The sequence below is a fragment of the Spea bombifrons genome, chromosome 1 (assembly GCF_027358695.1).
Source record: "Spea bombifrons isolate aSpeBom1 chromosome 1, aSpeBom1.2.pri, whole genome shotgun sequence".
Classification (NCBI taxonomy): domain Eukaryota; kingdom Metazoa; phylum Chordata; class Amphibia; order Anura; family Pelobatidae; genus Spea; species Spea bombifrons.
This window is the reverse complement of record NC_071087.1, coordinates 86,455,513-86,478,993: the sequence shown is the minus strand read 5'-3', so window position 1 is coordinate 86,478,993 and position 23,481 is coordinate 86,455,513. Positions and strand designations below refer to the sequence as shown.

The 23,481-nt window shown below is 40.0% G+C and overlaps 1 protein-coding gene across 2 annotated transcripts in view; it reads left to right on the top strand.

Annotated features, from left to right (window-relative positions):
* The window catches only part of CPLX1 (complexin 1), a 98,567-nt gene extending 76,062 nt beyond the window's left edge, over positions 1–22,505 (top strand). For both annotated transcript variants that reach the window (XM_053465807.1, XM_053465806.1), the window contains exon 4: positions 21,602–22,505. In XM_053465807.1, the coding sequence (XP_053321782.1) occupies positions 21,602–21,799 (198 nt within the window). In that variant the 3' untranslated portion in view covers positions 21,800–22,505. The remainder of the gene's footprint in view (positions 1–21,601) is intronic.
* Positions 22,506–23,481: the final 976 nt, after the last annotated feature.

The following is a 23,481-nucleotide window of genomic DNA, read 5'->3' as shown; positions in this document are numbered from 1 at the left end:
GGCAGTGTATATCTGTACGTCTGTATGGGCATTGTATACGTGTACGTCTGTATGGGCATTGTATACGTGTGTATATAAGGAGTGTATTTGTCTTATAGCGTATACGTCTGTGTAAGTATGCGCAAGGGCAGTGTATATTTATGGGGAGGCATGTGTGTGTGAGCAGTTTATGTATGTTTGGGCAGGCGTGTATAAGGGTAGTGCATATGTGTGAGTACTGGCAAGTGTGTATCTGCAGGTAATTGCAGCATATATGTGTGTTTTTGTGGGCAGGCATCCGTAAGAGCAGTGCATATGTGTGTGTATGAGCAGGCATGTCGTACTTAAAGGGAAGATAATGATTCCCTGTAACACATGTTTAACCCATTGTGTGTGTGTGTGTGTGTGTGTGCATGCGTGTGTATGTTATTCAAGTGTTTAAGCGTGTGGATATGTTCCTGTGTGCATGACGTGTTAGGAGTCTTAGATGGTTCCTTCAGTACATCATAGTAGTCTCTGTGGCCGGGTCCAGTGGGGTCCATCTGTGGTTGTAAGATTTTTCTGTTTCTGTGGGAATTTTCTCCTATCCATCCAGTAGAACGTTTTATGAGCTGAAGGTGATAAACCAAGATATTTTGGACAACACTATGCTTCTAACTTTGTGGGAACAGTTTTGGGGACGGTCCTTTTCTATTCCATCATGACTGTGCCCCAGTGTACAAAACAAGGTCCATAAAGGCATGGTTGCAAAAATTCCCCACAGAAACTCTCCAAAATCTTGTGGAAATCGTTCCCAGAAGAGTGGAAGCCGTTATAGCTGCAAAGGGGGACCAACTACATATTAATCTCTATGTATTTATAATGCAATGTCATAAAAGTCCCTGTTGGTGAAATGGTCAGGTATACCCTACCAGTAAAAATGCTATCCCCCCCAGATTTTTAGGGGTTCCTACGCCCATGCATAAAGGCATTGCTTGGCAAACTGAAACACATCTGGGCAGCATTTAGGACATTTAGTGTGATCAATTTCGACACAATGTTCTGGAAATTTACACCGACAATCTAAATTGTGCTTACATTTTAGCTCTTATTGTTAATGTAAATAAATGCTTAAGAAACACATTACATTAGATAGCAAAAAGGCTACCTAAATGGCAAGTACAAATATGTTTTTATATATATATATATATATATATATAAATATATATATAAATATATATATATACGGTATATATATTATAAATATATAAGCTGTAAGTAAAAATATGTTTCTGAAAATGGATTTATCATGTGGTCTTAAACTTGCTCTTCTAAGTTTTAAACCCAAATGTTTTATTTGGAATTGCTTTGTTTGTACCAGAGGATAAAACTCTTATACTTAGGGCTACAGTAACTTTTAAAAGAAGAAAAAAAAACACACATTCTTTGGATCAATTACTGCATTTCACATTCTTAAGAAATCTCCCACTGCTGCATTTTCTATTGTTAGATATGAATGGAAGCCAATAGCTTTTAAAATTGAATGTCCTACTGTTTTCTATTCTTCTGGATAACATTTTCTGTAGATGGAGCTGAAAGCTTTATATCTATACTCATAGAATCGCGGGTGCCATAAACACAGTGGTCTCACACTGTCATTTGTTTTCTATTAACAAGATTTTTATAGCGACTGGAAAATATAAAATGCGGAGAATTAAAAAATGACACCCTCGGCTATGTCAGTGCTATTAAATCAAAATACTAAATATTCTAATTTTAAACTCTCATTACTAACTTAAAGCACTACTGTTCTCAGCTACAGGAGAAAGAATATTGTGTGTGTATGTATGTATATATATATATATATGTATATATATATATATAATATGCAACAGCACAGGACATTAATATGCTTCATGTAAATGTTCACTTAACCCTTTAAATCCCAGAGGTAGGACGTAAGACCAAGTTTCAAAGTTTTTGTCCAGTTAGATTTAGGTGACAGGCTTTTGATGGAGTCTTTACTTGTAGATAGTGTTGCCATTTGTCTTGGTTTCGCCTGGATAGTCTCGGTGGACATGTCCTGCTCAGGCTGAAAGGTTGAGCTACAATATCAGGGTGTGCATGTCCTGGAGATTTATAGTTTGGAGATAACCATGAAAAGGTCACATCCCTAGTTGAATGTGCTTTTAAGACATTAAAGGGGCTTTTTCATAAAGATTACACTTTACCTAAGGAAACCTATATGTACTGTTTTTTTAGAGGGCAAGTTAAACTATTCTTAAACATCAATTTTAAGGCAACACATGTATCACATGATATAATGTTATAAAGAGACAAAAAATTTAAAACATATTTTCCCGTTTTTTCCATATACATGATATCCCAACTAAAATATATATATATATTTTCTTTAAAGCCTTGATCCACTATATATTGTTGTACATGCATATAGGCTGCACATAAAATGAATGTAGGCGACAGTACCTAACATATTGCATATTGCTTACCCTTTTATACCTTTAGCACACACACACTTTTTGTTGCAGCTGCCAGTTTACATATCATGGATCTGAGCTTTTCTCATAATATAGAGAGATGTTGACCTATCAGAAAAAATCTCTGTCAGTAGGTGGGATATATTAGGCGGCAAACTAACATTTGGATTTCAAACTTGATGTGTTAGAAGCAGGAAAATGGGTAAGTGTAAGGATGTAAGTGACTTTGATGAGGCCAAATTGTGATGGCTAGACAACCGGGTTAGAGCATCTCCAAAACTGTAACTTTTGTAGGGTGTTCTGGTCACTACTTATCAAAAGTGGTCCAAGGAAGGAAAAGTGGTGAAGCGGTGACAGGTTCATAGGAAGCCAAGACTCACTGATGCATGTAGTTGGCGAAGGCTGGCCTGTGTGTTCAAATCAAACAGACTTACTACAGTACTGTAACTCAAATTACCAAGAAAGTTAATGCCGGTTCTGATAGAAAGGTGTCATAACACAAAGGGTATCACAGTGTGTTGTGCACAGGGCTGCATAGCTGCAGATCATTCAGGGTGCCCAGTAGGTCATATGAACCTTAATGCGTCACCTGCTCATTCATGTGTCAAGTATCATAATTAACCATTAACATGCTGTGCCTCCTGCAAATTGTGTTGTGGGCAGCAAAAAAGTATCTCCATTATGCAGAACCAGTTCACCCTTCTTCGTAATGTTCAGTAAACTATGCTATAACTTTGTTATTCTGTAGAACTGTTCTGATGATAATCAACCTTTAGAACTGTGCATCTAAGCCATGAATCATTATGTAGGACCTCCCATGTATGTAGTGCTCCTAAGTCATGACTCCACTTCCACATGAGAGTGGAAACTGCTACCTAACTCCCATGTAGGTATTTAATCCGATTAGACCATGCACAGAGCTCCACTGTCAGAGATATCCCAACATGTTTTGGTGTCTTTTTTGGCATTATCTACTATTCTCTTTCATTACTGTGTTGACTTGACTTACCATGTGGAATAGTGGTAAAGGCCGTAGCATTCCTTTTACTATGCTTACAGCCTTCATACCACTATTGTAAACCCCTCAGCCATATTAATATAAAATTGACATATATGTCAATGACATATATATGACAAACACAAGCACATATTCAATGTAAAATGCACAAACAAAATGCACAAAAAGGCAGGTAATTATTTAATGTGCAACCAAATCCCTAGGAAAACAACATCATAGAGAACAATGTAGGTATTTACATTGTCGGTACACTTTGCCACTTTCCCGAATGGCTCCGGGAAAGTGGCAAAGTGGCTTCAGTTGTTGTGATACAAACACCACTGTCACGGACTGGGTCCAAGCTGGTGACTGGAAGGACCCAGCGCGCCCGATGTAGTTTGCAGGAGTCACGATGCAGCAGTGGAGTCTGGGGCAGGGCCTGGTTGCAGGGTGACCACTCTCGCCCAGGCGTTGAGCACCTAGGAAGTGCAGCCAAACACCAGCGCCCTGATATGGCAGCAGATGGAGTCCAGAACAAAGCGAATCCTGCAGGCACCCTGGAGCAGGCATGAAGCATAGCACATAGATCACGAGCAGGATGCTGCAGGCTGGAAGAATGAAAGCTAGGCAAAGGGTTAATGTAGCAGACACATAACACAGCAAAGGAAAGGGAGACCAGGCAAGAAACATGATATAGGATATACATGAGAAGTGGCTAGAAACATGACATGAATAGCGTAAAGTATAAACAGGCACAAGACAAGGAATAAACATAACCTGACAAGACATACATGGTACAGGGCACAACAAAGGACAGGGAAGAAGGCAAGGAACACAGGGGAAGGAGTGAGGAGCCGGAACCCTCGGACGCTTCTTCCTTTAAGCAAGGATAGGAAATCTTAACTGGGACATGGGGAGAGGAGAGAGGAACCGGAATCCTCAGATGATTCAAGGAAGAAGGGCAAAGGTACATAAAAGACACACAAACATGAATACAGAAACTAGCCTAGGACTACAAGATAACTATTGGAGATTTCGTCACATGATATGGCCATAGTATGCTTAGCCCACCACTACGCCAAAGTACTCCAATGACGGTGGGTCCTAACGCTAATCCCTGCAGACAAGATACAAAACAAACCACACATGTAAACCAAACACAGCACAGAGACATACCTTAGACTGAAGACTGCAGACTGAGACAAACAGAACACAGGTGGGGCACACCTAATAAAGGAAGCAGAGCTGAAGCAAAGAGCCGGAGCAGAAGCTAGGAATGGAAAATAGAACAAAGCAAAAGGAAATCCAGGAATGGATCAAAGCAAAGCAGAGAAACTACAGCAGGACAGATATGCAGCCCCGCAGCCAGGGCAGAACGTGACACAATCCCCCTCCGAAAGAGCGGCCTCTGGACGCGAACAGAAACATCAACAGAAGGAAGGCCCACTCTCTAACGGAAGAACTGAAGAAACAAATCAACCCAGGAACCAGCATACGGAGTCTGTAAAAGGTAGGAGTCCTTCGATGACCAGCACTGCCGCTAGTAGACCAATCTCCTCCAAAAACAGGAATCAGAATGTCTGAACAGGATTGAGGAAGTAGTCTCTAGCTGACATTTAGGTCCAGACGAAGGCAAAGTAGATAAGCCACTTGACAAGGCAGACACGGCAGGTAACCCACTTGCTGGGCAGACATGACAGATAGCCCACTTGCTGGGCAGACACGACTGGTACAGGTTCAGGGTCAGGCACGGGTTCAGGCACGGTTCAGGCATAGGGACGGGTTCAGGCACAGGCACGGGTTCAGGTTCAGACAACAGGTTGCCCACTTGCAGGGCACACGGCAGATTGCCCACTTGCAGGGTACTCGACCAGGGTAGCCCGGATGCAGGCACTCATCCTGGGAGTCCACTAGTGGGGCGTTGGCCGCAACTCAGGAAACCCTCTTTCAGGGTACACGGCAGGTTGCCCACTTACAGGGTACTCTACTTAGGAGTCCACTTACTGGGGCGCTGGCCGCAACTCAGGAAACCCTCTTTCAGGGTACACGGCGGGTTGCCCACTTACAGGGTACTCGACTTAGGAGTCCACTTACTGGGGCGCTGGCCGCAACTCAGGAACAAGGCAGGTTCTGGAACAAGGCAGGTTCTGGAACAAGGCAGGTTCTGGAACAAGGCAGGTTCTGGAACAAGGCAGGTTCTGGAACAAGGCAGGTTCTGGAACAAGGCAGGTTCTGGAACAAGGCAGGTTCTGGAACAAGGCAGGTACTGGAACAAGGCAGGTACTGGAACAAGGCAGGTACTGGAACAAGGCAGGTACTGGAACAAGGCAGGTACTGGAACAAGGAGAAGCCCTCTTGCGGGGCACACGACTAGAAGCCCTCTTGCGGGGCACACGACTAGAAGCCCTCTTGCGGGGCACACGACTAGAAGCCCTCTTGCGGGGCACACGACTAGAAGCCCTCTTGCGGGGCACACGACTAGAAGCCCTCTTCCAGGGCACACGGCATGGCTAAAAGCCCTCTTGCAGGGCGGACGTGAACAGAGTACCACCGGGCTAGGCACATGTACTGGTTCATGCAAGGGTACCGGCATAAGCTCAGGTAGTGGATCATGCATGCGTACAGGCTCAGGCACGGGTACAGGAACGGAGGCCCACTGGAAGGGCGGACGAGAACGGAGTACCACCGGGCCAGGCACATGTACTGGTTCATGCAAGGGTACCGGCATAAGCTCAGGTAGTGGATCATGCATGCGTACAGGCTCAGGCACGGGTACGGGAACGGACACAGGCTCAGGCAGGAACAGGCTCAGGCAAGCGGGTACGGAGGCCCACTGGAAGGGCTGACGGGTACGGATGCCCACTGGAAGGGCTGACGGGTACGGAGGCCCACTGGAAGGGCTGACGGGTACGGAGGCCCACTGGAAGGGCTGACGGGTACGGAGGCCCACTGGAAGGGCTGACGGGTACGGAGGCCCACTGGAAGGGCTGACGCTGCAAACTCCACTCCGCGAACTCCTGACCATTTACCTGCGGCCATGTGTCACGGACTGGGTCCAAGCTGGTGACTGGAAGGACCCAGCGCGCCCGATGTAGTTTGCAGGAGTCACGATGCAGCAGTGGAGTCTGGGGCAGGGCCTGGTTGCAGGGTGACCACTCTCGCCCAGGCGTTGAGCACCTAGGAAGTGCAGCCAAACACCAGCGCCCTGATATGGCAGCAGATGGAGTCCAGAACAAAGCGAATCCTGCAGGCACCCTGGAGCAGGCATGAAGCATAGCACATAGATCACGAGCAGGATGCTGCAGGCTGGAAGAATGAAAGCTAGGCAAAGGGTTAATGTAGCAGACACATAACACAGCAAAGGAAAGGGAGACCAGGCAAGAAACATGATATAGGATATACATGAGAAGTGGCTAGAAACATGACATGAATAGCGTAAAGTATAAACAGGCACAAGACAAGGAATAAACATAACCTGACAAGACATACATGGTACAGGGCACAACAAAGGACAGGGAAGAAGGCAAGGAACACAGGGGAAGGAGTGAGGAGCCGGAACCCTCGGACGCTTCTTCCTTTAAGCAAGGATAGGAAATCTTAACTGGGACATGGGGAGAGGAGAGAGGAACCGGAATCCTCAGATGATTCAAGGAAGAAGGGCAAAGGTACATAAAAGACACACAAACATGAATACAGAAACTAGCCTAGGACTACAAGATAACTATTGGAGATTTCGTCACATGATATGGCCATAGTATGCTTAGCCCACCACTACGCCAAAGTACTCCAATGACGGTGGGTCCTAACGCTAATCCCTGCAGACAAGATACAAAACAAACCACACATGTAAACCAAACACAGCACAGAGACATACCTTAGACTGAAGACTGCAGACTGAGACAAACAGAACACAGGTGGGGCACACCTAATAAAGGAAGCAGAGCTGAAGCAAAGAGCCGGAGCAGAAGCTAGGAATGGAAAATAGAACAAAGCAAAAGGAAATCCAGGAATGGATCAAAGCAAAGCAGAGAAACTACAGCAGGACAGATATGCAGCCCCGCAGCCAGGGCAGAACGTGACAACCACCATGTTTTTTTCATTAATATCTGTAAGGTCAAAACTATTACAAGACATTAAGCTTCTCCTTTCCTTTGAGATATGAGTTAAATTATCACGTGTCCTTCAAGAAAGCTACAACCAATGAATATAATACAAGGTCAAACAAATAGACAATAGCTGAAGGCTAGTACAACGAATTACTGTGCTTTTCAGCTGGATGTAGTTGTAGTGTTTTTCCTATAATTTGGCAAACCAAGTGGAGAAAGATTTCCCTGGTGTCAGTAGAAAGCTCAGCTAGCAGGGATATCATCCCCTGTCTGACTAAATCATTTTTAGAGCTATACTGCCCTAACAACTGTTTGTTGGTCCTGTAAAAACAGGAATAGCCCTAGGCTTAAATAAGAGACAGAGACATGCACACAAATTACTCGTTTTCTGCTTTTTTCCCACCTTTTTTGTTTTGGTGTGGTTATAGCATTTTGGCTCACAATTAAATATAAGTATTATAGATGCTTGTGTATTATGATGAAGCCTATGCATTTTCATTGGTATGAAAGACACTCATGAAGCTGCCTGATAAACGTTGTTGCTTTGCACACTTTATGTAGGTTGTCTAGGAAGCCCTTAATAGCATAGTAGACCCCATAGGCATACCTTGAATATCTGGCACCTGGGGCGGATTCTATATATGGTGCCCCCCATTGGCAACGCACATATGCACTGGTACACATTCTTTTACACAAACTCTCATATCTGTACAGACTTGCACACTCATGCCAACACACATGGACACACAAATACTAACACTCTAATTCTAACACACGTACACATACACGTTCATGCTCACACACGCATCCGTGTTCACACACAAATATTTACACATACATGCTCACACTCATATACTCATCCATGCTTACACACTTACTACCCATGCACACAAACACTTACACATATACACCCATGTTCAAATACAAACATTTACACATACATACTCAAAAACACTTACACATACACTTCCTTGCTCACACACACACACTTACACATAGTATACATGCCTAAACATAAACATTTACACTTACATGATCATACACACTTAAACATACAAATGCATGCTCTCACACAAACACTTACAAATACATGCTCACGCACATACACATCCATGCACACACAAACACATTTATGCTCACACACTTATACATACACATCCGCTGACACACAATTACACATTCATGCTCACACTATATAATAATAATAATAATAATAATAAAAAAAGAGATCTGGGGCAGACCCCGTCCCCCTTAAGTACATCGCTGGTAGATGCATAGTAAGGACACATATGGAACAGTAACAATGTTTTTAAATTATTTTATTAATTATTATTACGTTTTGGATTATATCAATGGAAATACATTGATTATGACTGGTTATTGTCTCAGTTACTTCCCCCCTAACTTCCCTAGTTTGTGTAATATAACTGAGTGTATTTTAGTGTAAACATTGAAGATTTGTAGTACTATAATTTCTATATGTCTGCTTATGGAAATATAAAACGTATGTGTTTATACTAAATGGGAATCTTGGTGGTCATTTGTTTTTTGAAAGCTATAGACATTGAGCACTGTAAAAAGTAGCACTTAATCAGTTTGTAGATTGTGCTGGGTTAGTGGTCACCTCTGGATTCTACAAATTAATAACAGATGTTAGTTTCTCAATCCTGCTGTTAGCATTTACAAAACAGACAGGTGTGGCATATGCCAGTGGGTTTAGCTTTTTTAGTTTAGCTTAATTATATAGAAAAATGCAAGTATAAAAATCTTGATTCTGCCATATTAACCTTTTCCCAGGATTAGGATGTGTATTACTTCCCAAGATGGAAATCATTTTTCCGCTTTTAAGATGCATCCTTAGGAATTAGAATTAGCTCTCACAACAGGTTCTCTTTATGGATATGGGACAGACATAGATCCCGAATCAACATTCCGAAACCGTGTGTAGACACCATTCCAATCTCAATACTTCAATATCACATAGTGAACATATCACTTAAAAGCTAGAGGTTGAAACGTGTGACCCAGGTAGGCCAACTGTATATGAATGATAATATACTTCCCTTTCTTGACCTTAAGCAAAAATTTTACCTCTGTCAGACTGATGTTTACAAATGTCTCCAAATGCAGCATTTTTTAAACTCAAACCAGCAGATATAAACCTGGAAATGGAGGTGGGGCTCACCTTTGAAGTTGATGCTTTCAGGCCTTATCAAACGTGCACAGAGTGTCCAAAAATATCTCACATTTTGAAACAAGCATAAAGGTGTTTTAACGATGGTGTCTGGTCCCATTCAAAATGTCTAAAATGTTTACAGGCACCACAAGTGCTTGCTGGAGGGGATGCCGGCATGTTGGTACAATGCTCTATATGAGGTGGAGCCCTGTGGAAATTTCCAAACTTCGGTGTGATGTTTTTGGGCTTATTGGGTCCCCACTATCCCTCCCTATTCAACACACAGTAGATTTTGCATTATTGGACATCTATCCAGAAGATCTCTCTAGACAATACAAGGGTCAATAGGAATATGGCAGAGACTGATGGAGACATGACAAGGTAAAGACATGCCATTGGCTGATGGGAACAAAACAGGGGCTGGTGGGGACATGACAGAGACTTGTGGAGACATTACATGAGGTGATGGGAACAGGACAAAGGCTTGGGGAATTATGGCGGGGGCTGGGGCCACAATACAAGGGTTAGTGGGGACAAGAGGTTACTGTAACGAAATACAGTGGAAGAGATATAGTATAGAGACTTGGTGAAATGAATGAAAATGTGGAGGTTGATGTAGATTAGGTTTCCACACCTGTGGAGCAGTAGATTGAATTAGTGTGTGGTGCTCTTGTGTGTTAAGAGTGTGTTGGGGTGCCTTAGAATATGTTATTAGAGTGATTGTGTGGTAGTTTATGGTACATTAGAGTGTTAACATAAGGTGTTATTGTGAGTGGGCGTGTGTTAGAGTATGGTGTAAGTATATAATGTTAGAGTGAGTTTGTGTGTTACTGTATGATGTTAGTGTTTGTGGATGTTAGAGTGTGTTTGCAAGTTAATATGTTTTGGTATGTGTGTATGTGTGTGTATGCTACTTGCTGCAGAGATAGGGGCACCAAAGCAATCCTGCACCCAAGTACCAGTAACCCTATGCTCACCCCTGGTTGGAGCTAGCTGCACAGATGTGGGTGTGAATTCCTGGAGTATGAATAGGGGACTGATAGTGAAACTACACAAGTGGGCAAGGAAAGGGGCATGGAGTAAAGTAACTGGGTGAGGAGTGGTTGAAACCAGCAACACTAATTTTTCTGATGATAAAAACTGATTGCTGGAGACCCAGGAATCAGCTTTGATACCCCAAATCTCCTGTTTCTGGAGAGTTCCTGGGTATTCATATTTATGTCAAATGTTTGATCAAAGATATCGCGAATGTATATGCGTTAATAAATACAAGATATTCTCATAAGTCAAACAAAAGTCAGCCCAGCAGGGGTCTGCCTCAACATAAGAACAAAAAGAAATAAAAGTGGTTCCATGAACTTTTGTAACCTAGCGTAATTAAAAATAAGGTAAGAACAGGGATTTGTTGGATATACGAAACTTTAAATTACAGAGACTTAAAGACTAACATGAAAGCCCGGAGGGCCTACAAGCAACCTACTGGAAAGAAAGAATAACTATTTAAACTAATTCAAAGGAAGGATTATCATTTCTGTTCTCAGTATAGTAAACCGACACACAAATAACAAAATCCGTGTGAATATTGATTATAGAATGAGTTCACAAAGCAAGTGTTTCTCTTATAATTACAAACATCTTAAAGTACTTTTTTCTTTCTTTTTTATGCAACCCAAGCTCCGTGGAAATGGGTCACTTCAAGGTTATTCATCGCTCACTGAGAAACACAGAATCACATCAGTAGAAATCCAGAAATGAGAATATAGTCAGGATTTATTTTGCCATTACCTGAACACCTTGTTACGGCAATACACAAAGACGCATATATAGAAGTAGCTATGTCACCTGTCATTTAAATATGACATTTATTTTGTTTAACAAAAAAAATCATTAAACTTAAGGGTGCAAAAGGCATTATTAGATGTGGCGGAACAAATTGCCAGGTTAATAAAAAGGTGTGATTAAACCTTTTTTAGACATATAAGGAGAAAACATAAACAATGAATAATTACACTAAAGACCAATGTCGGTTTAACATAAAGGTCTAGCTGAGTACCTAAATAAATACTTCTTTTCAGTTTTTACAGTATCTTTGTAACCATACCTGGAAACTTCTTAGCTCTGGCTACCCGGAGCCTTCCCTTGCAGGACGCAGCAAGGACTGCCCACTGATGTTAGCAGGTGGTCCCATTGATGTCAATGGGTGGTCCTGTTGATGTCGGTGGGCGGATCTGCTGACATTGGGGGTGGTCCGCTGACATCACAGGAAACACCCCCATTTAAAGGGGAAATGGGCGGTGAGCAGGGCGTGTCAAGACCCCACTCCCGCAACCCAGTTACGGTGTTGATCCTGAGAACAGGAGAAGTGGTGCTTCACCCAGAGATCTCCGGGTCAAACTTGGTACAACTTGGAGGAAAGAACAGAAAGAGAAGAGTTGTGATAGAAATTGTTAAGTACTTAATTACAGAAGTGAATTAGAATCGTACAGAATGAGATCTAAAATTAGATGGTTAGAGGCTTAGATGTAATGTAAGGGGGTTGTAGCAGCCCAGCAGAAGTGGTAGAAGCTAAAACATTGAGATAATTTAACTATACATGGGATAGGCATAAACCGATCCTGAAACAGAGATACCAAGAGACCAAGGACCTATTAAGGCTTGTGTCTTTACCTCAAAAATAAGTTGAGGTGCTGGTGTAAATATTAATGATCAGCAGCTCTTCATTAACCCCCAATTCCACTGGAGAAAAGGGTTAACATATTCTCTGCTGGGTTACTCGCCATTTCAAAAAGATGTTATACACAACAGTAATTATTTGTGACATAATACATCCAGACACAGGGTGTATTAAGCTGTCAAACAAGTCATTCTACTATTGTATTTCTGCGATCGAGTTACCTATTAACCCATTAGGTGAAACAATACATTTAACTACACAATACAAAAACAAGCAACTACAGTGTGTAAAGATGTTTGCCAGGTAGACAGTTGATGAGTATACTACATAATTTGTGTTAAAGACACATTGGTGTTAAACTTTAACACACATTTTCTGCACTTGTTTATTCTTCGCTTTTAGAATACCGACAAATAACATGCTCCACTTAACCAAATGTCAAGTGCTGTATTGAGTGATGATACTTATTTGATCAATAAAGATACTCGCGAATAAAAGTTTCAACACAACAGGTCATACTGAGGACTGGGGATATAAAAACAAATCTGCAGTTGCCAAGGGAGAATTTGTGAATTGAATCAGTTCTGACTAACCATGCACTGTATTAATAATAGTTAATTGTCTAAAATTTTAGTATTCTGCTGTATGCATTTTAATTGCTACATATTTAAACACTTTCTCACATTGTATTTATTGTGAGACTTTTGAAGTTAAAGACGGTTCTATGATTTAGTGTACAGAGGAGGATTCAGACTCCTGTTTCCAGGGAAAGCTTTGGGGATGCAACCATGGTATTGTCTGCCAGGGAGTTCATACATAGAAGGGATCTAACAAACAAATAATGACGCCTTGCACACACACACATCTGTTCACCATTGTCATTGCACAATACTTTTTCCTCTCCAGAGCTCTTTTTCTCTGTGGCTTTTTTTTTTTTTTTCTCCAGGGAATATGTCTGCCTGCATGTGAAGGTTAGAATCTGAATGATACTGTGTACGTTACAACTAATTTCATATTTTCTCTCAATGTTGTCAATTCATGTAACCGTGGAATGTTTTTTTAAATAAATGAAAGAACAAATGCCTTCAATGATAAGTATGAGTAAAAGGCGGGTACATTTACAGAGCTGTATACATTCTTTGTAGTAACGGTATCATTAGATGCATACACAGTCACCAAAACAGCCCTGACCTGTCAAGGCATGGACTCCACTAGACCTCTGAAGATGTGCTGTGGTATTTGGCACCAAGACGTTAGCAGCGGATCCTTTAAGTCTATCACAGTCTTACTACATGGTATGTGCAGGGTACCTGCGATTAAATAGCATACAGGGAGTGTCTGGTGTTCTTTCACATGACACCTGATTCTTCATTAAGTATAGATAGCTAAGTAAAATATATTGTATAACTGAGAATGTCTCTCAGTCTTTGTACTAAGTGCTTTTCTGTGTAGAAAAGTTAATTTTCCACTAGACAAATAGTTCAACAGAGAAAACAAAAACATTTGGTAAAAAGTATGTATATTAAATTTGATTTCCTCTTTATATGCTTAAGCCAGCTATTCGCATGTGTGGTCCGAGCGGATCAAGATCTGGGAAATTTGGAGGCCAAGTCAACACCTTCAACTCGTTGTGTTCCTCAAACCATTCCTGAACCATTTTTGCTTTGTAACAGGGATCATTTTCCTGCTGAAAGAGGCAAATGCCATCAAGGAATAATGTAAGGGTGTACATGGTATGCAAAAATGCTTAGGTAGGTGGTACGTGTCAAAGTAACATCTACATAAGTGGCAGGACCCGAGGTTTCCCAGCAGAACATTGCCCAAAGCATCACAATGCCTTCGCCGGCTTGCCTTCATACCATAGTGCATCCTGGTGCCATATGTTCTCCAGCTGACTGTTCCAGCTAACTGTTCTCAGCAGTTTTGGAGATTCTCTGACCCAGTCATCTAGCCATCACAAACTGGCCCTTGTCAAAGTCGCCTAGATCCTTATGCTTGTCCATTTTTCCTACTTCTAACACATCAACATTGAGAACGAAATGTTCACTTGCTACCTAATATGCAGGTGCCATGAGAACAAGATTAGCGGTGTTATTCACTTCATCTGTCACTGGTCATAATGTTATGGCTGATCATTGTATAATCCTCAGCAACATTTATACATTTTATAAATGTACCATGGAAACATATGCACTAGGGCAGACTGTGTTACATTATATGCTACAACTGAGAAATGTAGAAAACTTAGTATGATACTAATAATAATAATATAGTATAAAAACAATATAATGTGTTACAAATATACTGTACATGTGTGATTAATTGTTTGCATACTCAATGGATGGTGGCTTTTGTCCTTGGTGGTCTAGTAGTGGGTCAGGGGAATATGTTCTCTGCTCTGCATTAATAGGAGCCCCTTAAGAGACTGAGGGGTATATGACCTACACGCTTTCTTTATATACTAAAGTAAACCATGTTTTTAACTAATTATTCTTCTAGTGGTTAACATAACCATTTGAACCCAAGTGCCCGCATATGCTGCATTAGCATTTTTGTAGTCTACTACATTGTCCAATCATATAGTAAAATAAAGTTAGTATTTTATTGAGAAAAGGTCTGAATAAAAGAAAAGAACAACTGTAGTGGATTCATCATAACAATATGTTTCTTAAAAAAAAAACATGAAGAACTAAGTAGTATATCACACACAAGTTTCCCATTTTAGCTATGACAGAAATAATAAACGAGTACAGAAGAAATAAATGAAAAGAGGTGACGAAATGGGAAAGAGAATGGAAGGTAATTCATATTACAGTTATGTCTTATTTCCATGTTCTTTTCACTAAAGGCCAGCTGCCTTTATAATACTATTCCAAAGACTTGATGCCTGGATGATTATTTCAGGTGGATTGCCCCAGCACAGCAGAAAGCCCCTTGGCAATACAAAGTTTATTAAATTAATGCTTGACAACTGGAAATTGCTTGGAAGCGAGTTTAGAAAACAATTTGATGCAAAAGCTGCCATCAGTTAGCTTCATGCTTAGATAATAGTAAGTGTTCAACCTAACCACTGTTTAGGGTAAAGCTCTTCCTGTCGATCACAGTCTTACTACATGGTATTTGCAGGGCACCTAGTGATGAAATAGCATACAAGGACTGTTTGGTGTTTGCCATTTCCACTAGACAAATAGCTCAAAAGAGAAAAAACATTTTAAACAAATTTATTTTATAACGTGTATATTAAATAAATGTCCTCCTTATATGCTTTAAGCCAGCCAGAGACGGCACAGGCTGCTTCAGGGGCAAAGTTGGCACAGTTAGGCTGCTTAAGGGGCAGAGGTAACACAGTTGGGCTGCTTTAGGGGCAGAGGTGGTACAGTTAGGCTGCTTTAGGGGCAGAGGTGGCACAGTTAGGCTGCTTCAGGGGCAGAAGTGGCACAGGAAGGCTGCTTCAGCAGCAGAGCGGGCAAAGGAAGACTGTTTCAGCAGCAAAGCAGGCTGCTTCAGTGGCAGAGGTGGCACAGGCAGACTACTTCAGCGGCAGAGGTGGCACAGGCAGACTGTTTCAAGGGTAGCGGTGGCACAGGCAGGCTATTTCAGGGGCTAATAATAGGGGTTATGCTGCACTAGCATCAATGTCTGGGTTAGTGTATAGTAGTGGGAATTGCACTGTACCATATCTGTTCAGTAAATGTTATTTATTTAAACCTTTTCAATTTATTTATAAGTTAATTTATTTTTCCAGATTTCAATTTTTTCCAGCTGACATACAGATAAACATTTGTGAAATATTTTGCCCATCACTTTTTTTCTGTGTGGAGGGGGTGCCACATACAGGATCTGCCACGGGTGCCAAATACGCTAGGTACACCCCTGGGTCCATGCCTCCTATGTGTTACTCTTACTTTCATCCCCAATTAGGTCTAACTCACATTCGTAAATAACTCGGGGTCAAATTGTTTGCCTTTTTCAAATTGCATCAGCTGGACTCTCCTCCGGTGAAGAGTTGTGTGTTACCTTATGCAAGTTTTAGTCAGCCCTTAACTTTACGGGAGATATTAAAGTCTGTCCTGTGTGTGAAAAGCAAAAGTGTTAAACTATAGGTACAGAATGCAGGAAGATTTGAGAAATACATATGTGTTCAATAGGAGTGGTTACATCATGCAACCAAAGCTGGGTGCGTGTTACCCTTTTGTGTTATTATACTTGGGTATGGGTAATTTTTGGTATTGCTGTGATCGTAAAGCAAATAGCAATGAACATACTCTAAAGCTAAGCATTTTGCAAATAATGATGCCATGATTTCAAATGTTTGGAAACTTCAAAAAAGTGATATGTCTATGAGTAATACAAAAATAGTGATGGAATATAAAAATCTAAAATGTGCTGTTGATGATTACTTACATGTATGAAAAGCTTCTATAATACCGTAAACTTCTATGTACTCTAAGCCTTATTATCCTACATTGAAAAAAGACTTCAGGTTGCCACCTTGCACAAACACATAAACTGACACTGGTACTAACAACCAGGCACTCAACACTAACACACATGTAGACAGACACACTAACATATCCACACACAAACATATGCAGACACACAGACAACTACACTAACAGACACACCGGACACTCACACTAACATGCACAGACACAATCACACTAACACGCTCATCCAGAGACTCACACTAGCAGACCCAATCACTCACACCAACACAACCAGCCACTCAACACTAATGTGAACACACTAGCATACTTAGACAAAGTGACACACACTAACATACCCAGACACACTAACATTCACAAACACTCACTCAAACATACCTACCCAGACACTGACAACATAACCAGACATTTTAACCCACAATGACACTTACGCAACTGGACACACACAATAACACACAGAGACCAACGCTTACATACTCAGACACACACTAACATACCCACACACACACGGTCACACACACTAAGATACACATGCACATAAGCACATAAGCAGACACCCACCCAGAAACACACAGTCACCACATTAACATACCCACACATCTCACTTATTATTGTGAAGCGCCAGCCTGCCCTTATCACTTGACACCGCAGAACACTGACGCCTCCTTGCAGTCTCTTTTACTTTTTATCTCCCTTTCTGTCTCTGATTCTTACACTATTTAATTTGCTATATCTTTTTTCAGCAAACAACATATATTTCTCTTTTTTTCTGTGTTTTTCAAGCCTCTCTCCCCCTTTTTTCTTGCTGTCCTCGAAAGGACAAGGACATAAAAGGAAAACCATACAAGAATCAAAGAGACAGAAAGAGAGATCAAAGAGAAAAAGGGCGTCTCTTTCATGAGGCAGAAAAAAAGAGTAAATACAACCAACCATTAAATGCACATAGATCCTTGCAACCAGAAATAAAATAAATTGAATCCAAACTTAACTTTTAATAAGAGTATTATGATTTCTGTAGGTAGAACAATGCAATATGCCTAAGTAGCAAAGAAGAGTTTTAAATTACAGATCTATCTCTCAAACCTCTTCCTCGCCACTTAGACATTATGCATTGTTCTACCTACAAAAATCATAACACTCATATTGAAGATTATTAAAAGTTAAGTTTTTATTCAATACTAATTAATGTTAACCCCTCCAGTTCCCCAGAAAAACACATACTCAGTACTTACCTACTTGTAGTCAAGTTCTCTCACTGCACGATCGAAATGACATCACTTTCTGGTGCGCAGTGAAGAAAGACATTGACTATAATTACTGACGTGAATGGTACCACACTTACGGTTTATTACAGGATGCAGAGGCTAGTGTGATTATATCTGACAAAGCACATGACCCTATATTTCTAATAGGGTAGAAATTAGGGGTTAGGTATGGATATTTCTTGAATGTGGTTCAATTTTCTAGGACCAGCCTTTGCTTCATTTTTATATCACAGCTAACATTCACATGATTAAAAAAAGTATGATGAATCAAATCTATTAAAAAAAACAATTCTTCATTCACTAGTAATAGCATGTTTTAAAAAATGGAGTTCAGTTTTTATATCCCGTTCTGGGATCGATGTGTTTTTATGACCCTATGAAATTTTAACTTCCCACAGCTAGTAGGTATAAGAGAAAAGGTTGATTAAAGTAAAAGGGATTTACTAACCTCTTTACATTTAAAGGGAGTCTGTGATTAAATGTCTGTTCCTACTGGACTCTATTTCTCTGCTCCCTTATGATGCGCACCAGTGACTAATGCTGAGCGCTGGGATATGATGTCATATCCTGGCGCTCAGCACTGAACCTGTGCACAGCGTAAGGGAGCAGTGAAGCAGAGGTCTGTAGGAACAGATGCCATGCTTCCACTACATTACCACAGCCCTTAGAAGAAAGAAAAAGAGAGGGAGAAAGGGGAGAGATGGAGAAAAAGAAACATTGGCTTTTTTACTTTACCACCAGGGTAGCTAGCGAACAGTCGCAGACCAATCAGCAAACTTCTCTTCTTTCCAAGTAAAGCCTCATGCGTAAGCATAATTGTAAGGCTTGCATGTGTTCTTTAAAACATGCGAGAATTACTTCCAGGAGTTAGCTATAATGCTAGTGTTTAGAGAAGGAAAAGAGTGCTCTTACATAGATACACATAGCTCGCTGTCTGAGCCCACTTTGCCTGCTACATATTTCCTAAGTGTTCACCCCTTAAGGACCAAGGAAGTATGCCTGTACAGGAGATCATGCTGTCAAATGTTGTCTATTTTTCATAAACATGTATTGTTATGTGCAGAAATTAAATTGGGGTCTGCTAACTTCCCCAAATAGTCTATGAAAATGTAAAACTGAAATGCATGTGCCACAGTTTTATCTCTGTACTTCTCCCAGATGACGCCAAACCTTTGCTTTTGAGGCATCGCTGTACTGGGAAAAACAGCAAAATAAAGCAATGTTGCCACAACACTTTCGAAAGATTAGTAATAAAATGGCTGCATGACAGGATGTCAAAATTACCCTTGGGTATCTACTGTTTGGAAACATACACTTGTATGGGTGGGCTGGTACACTGTCCGAAACAGCCCCAGTAAATCAATCTCTGAAAATTCCACGTTTGAAAACTGATATGTGCCCAGATGCTTGTTGTGTTGCCATGACAGCAACCTAGCTGTTCCCCCTGCTTGTGACACATGACCACATGCATTCTCACTATACATATAAACTGGACCAAACTTGAAATTATTAAATATTATTTTGATAACTTTGCAATATTATTATTATTTTTATTATTTCAGCTGTTGAATTGAACATTATGTGTCATCTTACTTGAACCTGGAACAAAAACCTCATTATGCCGACTGCCCTTTTTTAAAATATGTATTCCCTACATATCTTCACCATCCCTCAATCTTTTCTTTAACACCCACCCATATCATCTTCCTCTTATACGGTCTTCCATAATGTGATAGAAATATTCTCATTGATGAGTGCCACAGATTACACCAAGATGAACAGTATGACTAGTGCTTAACAAGTGAGTCTTACTGCACACCAGGAGACTTTTAATTTAGACATGTCCAGTTCCAGTCCACAAGGACCAAAAACCCAGCAATTTTTCAAGATGAAACACATTAATCATAAAGTATATTTTTTTTAATAAAATGCTAGAAAACCCAGAAAACTCAGGACAGGCATACATCAGTCTGTGACAAGGTTATACACATTATAGCGTTCAATATACTAAACAAAAATGGGAGCCACCATCATAATTGGGGAGTTCGCCACTTTGCACGGGGAGATTGTAAAACCAGAAACGTGTTTTTATACTGGTTTTGCCCCCTTTTCCCTAATGAATATAGTCCCTGAACATTACCATTAAAAAACACGTTATGTGTGGTTTTAATAAGTCAATTTTAGGTATCCTTAAAGCTGTAACAGTTAATTTATTATTGACCTTATTATTACACTTTTTAAAAAAAAATATATATATATATATATTCTTCCACTTTTAAGCATCTCTCTTAATATGTATTGCTAGAAGTAGATATACGGATACTGCTGGGTCATTTTCTACTTCAACCCACTAGATTTTTGAAAACCAGGGATTTCGACAGCCGTCATACTGCTGAACAATTTCTTTGTAAACTAGTAATGATCAAGTCCTATGTAACCAAAAGCTGCTTGAAGCTAAGCCTCCTTCTGCTATCGTCGGAGCTTAAGACTATTTACCGGGCTAATAGAGTAATCAACTTTCTACAGCAATTTTACATTTTGTGGACACCCTTGGTTTACTTAATGACCGTGTCAAATCAATCTAAGCATTGATTTGTCCTAGCAAACACTAACCAATACAACTTTCCTGCATTCAATGCATCTTAAGTAAAGCAATGAGCGGGAACATTAGTTGCTATGGTGACTGGACCACATTTTTGCCATTCTGCAGCAAGATTTCTCGTAATATATAACCCTACATATTTCTTTGTGACTTAATGTGTTTGCATGTTTGATTAGGCCACATGTTTAAGCAAATGAACCAGAGTCCCCTTTGGCAGAACAATCCTAGTTTTCAGGCACTTCCCCACTGCCGCTCATAGCTGCCCCACTATAGTATAATGAATGTCTACGTTTTTTAACATGTGAAGCTCCAGTTTTAAGGGAAAAATAGATGTGTTGAACATAAATAACCTTTGCTTCAATTGCATTTATCGTGATTAAAAATGTAATTGTTTGAGTCTTACATCCACAGGGTCTTGAGGCTTTAATGTAATTTTTCCCTGGCAGCTCATATTGGCAGATTGCAGGCCAATTGAATTGTAAAGGATTATTCCAGTACGCACGGCTGCTTTACAACACACAATACACTTCAAATAAAACAAGTTTCTAGTTATAAAGGCTTCATGGACTACACCACTGGGTCTCACATATAACTAAAACTAAATGTCCCACTAGAACCATCAATATAATAATATATAATAGAAAAAGAGGTAGGGTCATATGCACTTTTAATGGATTTTATCTCTAAGGTACTGGACGCTTATGGGACTTTTAATTAACTTATAAGAGGTATCATCTTCTATTAAGGAATACAAAGTAGACAGAGATTGTTGATTCCTGAAAGCTAGTCACATAAGCGAAATATGTTCCAGTATGTACAGTATATATGCTTACATGACGAATCTGTTGCTGATAATGTGTTTTGTGTGTTTGTCTAACAGTATGGTATTAAGAAGAAAGAGGAAAAGGAAGCTGAGGCACAAGCTGCAATGGAAGCCACAGCTGAAGGCAGTTTGACTCGTCCAAAGAAGGCAATACCTGCAGGTTGTGGGGGCGAAGAGGAAGAAGAAGAAGAGAGCATTCTTGACACAGTTATTAAATATCTACCGGGTCCACTTCAAGATATGTTCAAGAAGTAAAACACAGTAGACTGTCAGACTGTTTTAACTATAATCAGACAAGCAATGGATTTCCCATTGTCTGATGGGAAATTTCAGTATTGCCACATGCTACCCTCCCTCCCGTCTCTTAACCTTTGCTCACTAGACCCTTTACTTTCTTTTCTCCTTTCCTTTGTCCATAGTCACATACAGTAGACACCTCTAAATGGATGTCAAGGTTATGAGCTGCAGTCTACGCAATTTTATTATAAGCCATAGTACAATGTATGTTAAACCTGGTAGTTACACACACAGATTAATGAGGGGGGAATTGTCACCTCATCATTTCTTTCTAGTAATATTATTAATGCATAGTTATTCAGTGAAACTCAACATGTAATTGCTGCTTTAATGCATCCTTCAGATCAATTTGGAAATTATGGCAGAATTTTATGAAAAATTACATAAAGTATGCTGTTATAATGAACAATGTAACGTGACGTGTTTGTTACTTCATAGTCTTTGAAAATACGAGAAAATTCAGAAAAATGAACCATGTTAACCTCCTTTATTCAGGGTTTCATCTTGAACTGTAGGAGAGCCTCTGGTATATACACTACAATAAAGATTTAAATAAATGATAAATATCCCTTTTCATTTTGTTATTATATAACGCCATATGAAATATTGATTTTATATAAGATTTCATAGAAATCTATATTCAATTTAAGCAAAAATGCTGCCTTTAACACCCTGTCGTTTTACAATATGTCCTACATTATTGCATAATTATTAAAACTGTTAAACCCAAATAAATTTTAACGTGGGTCGAATTTTAATAGCTACTAATCCTGTACTTTTCACACACGACATATTAATATGAATATGCATTCACCTGCCAAACATAGGCTAACCTGGAAATATGTTTCTGAAAGATAAATCAGTGTGTGTATGAAATGCATATTATTTCATTAATTTAAATATTTATTTTTTCGTGTATTTATTAAACAGCCTGCTTAGTATTTTATACTTTACTGGAGTTTATAAAAACATGGTTTATCTTTATGGAAATGGCCAAAAGACATACAGATTGCAATTGAATTAATGGGGCAGTGATTGTATCCTATTTTGAGCCAATATAGTCAATTCCCAGTAATCCTAGAAGTCTTACTTATAGAGGGATACTGCTGACATTTTTACACGGTTCACAAAATGTTTAGATTACCAATTTAGAAACAATTTACAGACTGAGACGCATTGGAGTTCCAACCGTCACCACGAGGGCAGCCTTTAACAACAATAAAGAAAACACAGTGAAAAAGCAAGCCCTCTTAATCTGTTTAGTTACGAAACCTATTTTAAATTCTGGTTGTAGCACTATTGTTAAAATAACAGAAAACGGATTTAGTAACACTGACCACATGCAAAATAAAGACTTATTATGCAGAACTCTATGTATTATACTGTGATGTCAAGATGTAGAAGTCAAGGTTTGGCCTGTTCTGCACTAGAACATGGCTCTAATTCCTCAGGCAACTAGAGCTGACTTAGTTGCTCTCGGTGCCTTAAGCAAACTTTAATTTTATTCCGGCCCTCTGCTTGTAACCTGCTAAACCTTCCTAAATCTCCTTAATTGGACTTTACGAACTTAAATGCAACACATGGTTGGTTGATCATTATGGGAATTATGGGAATCATACTCTTATGATTAATGATTAATA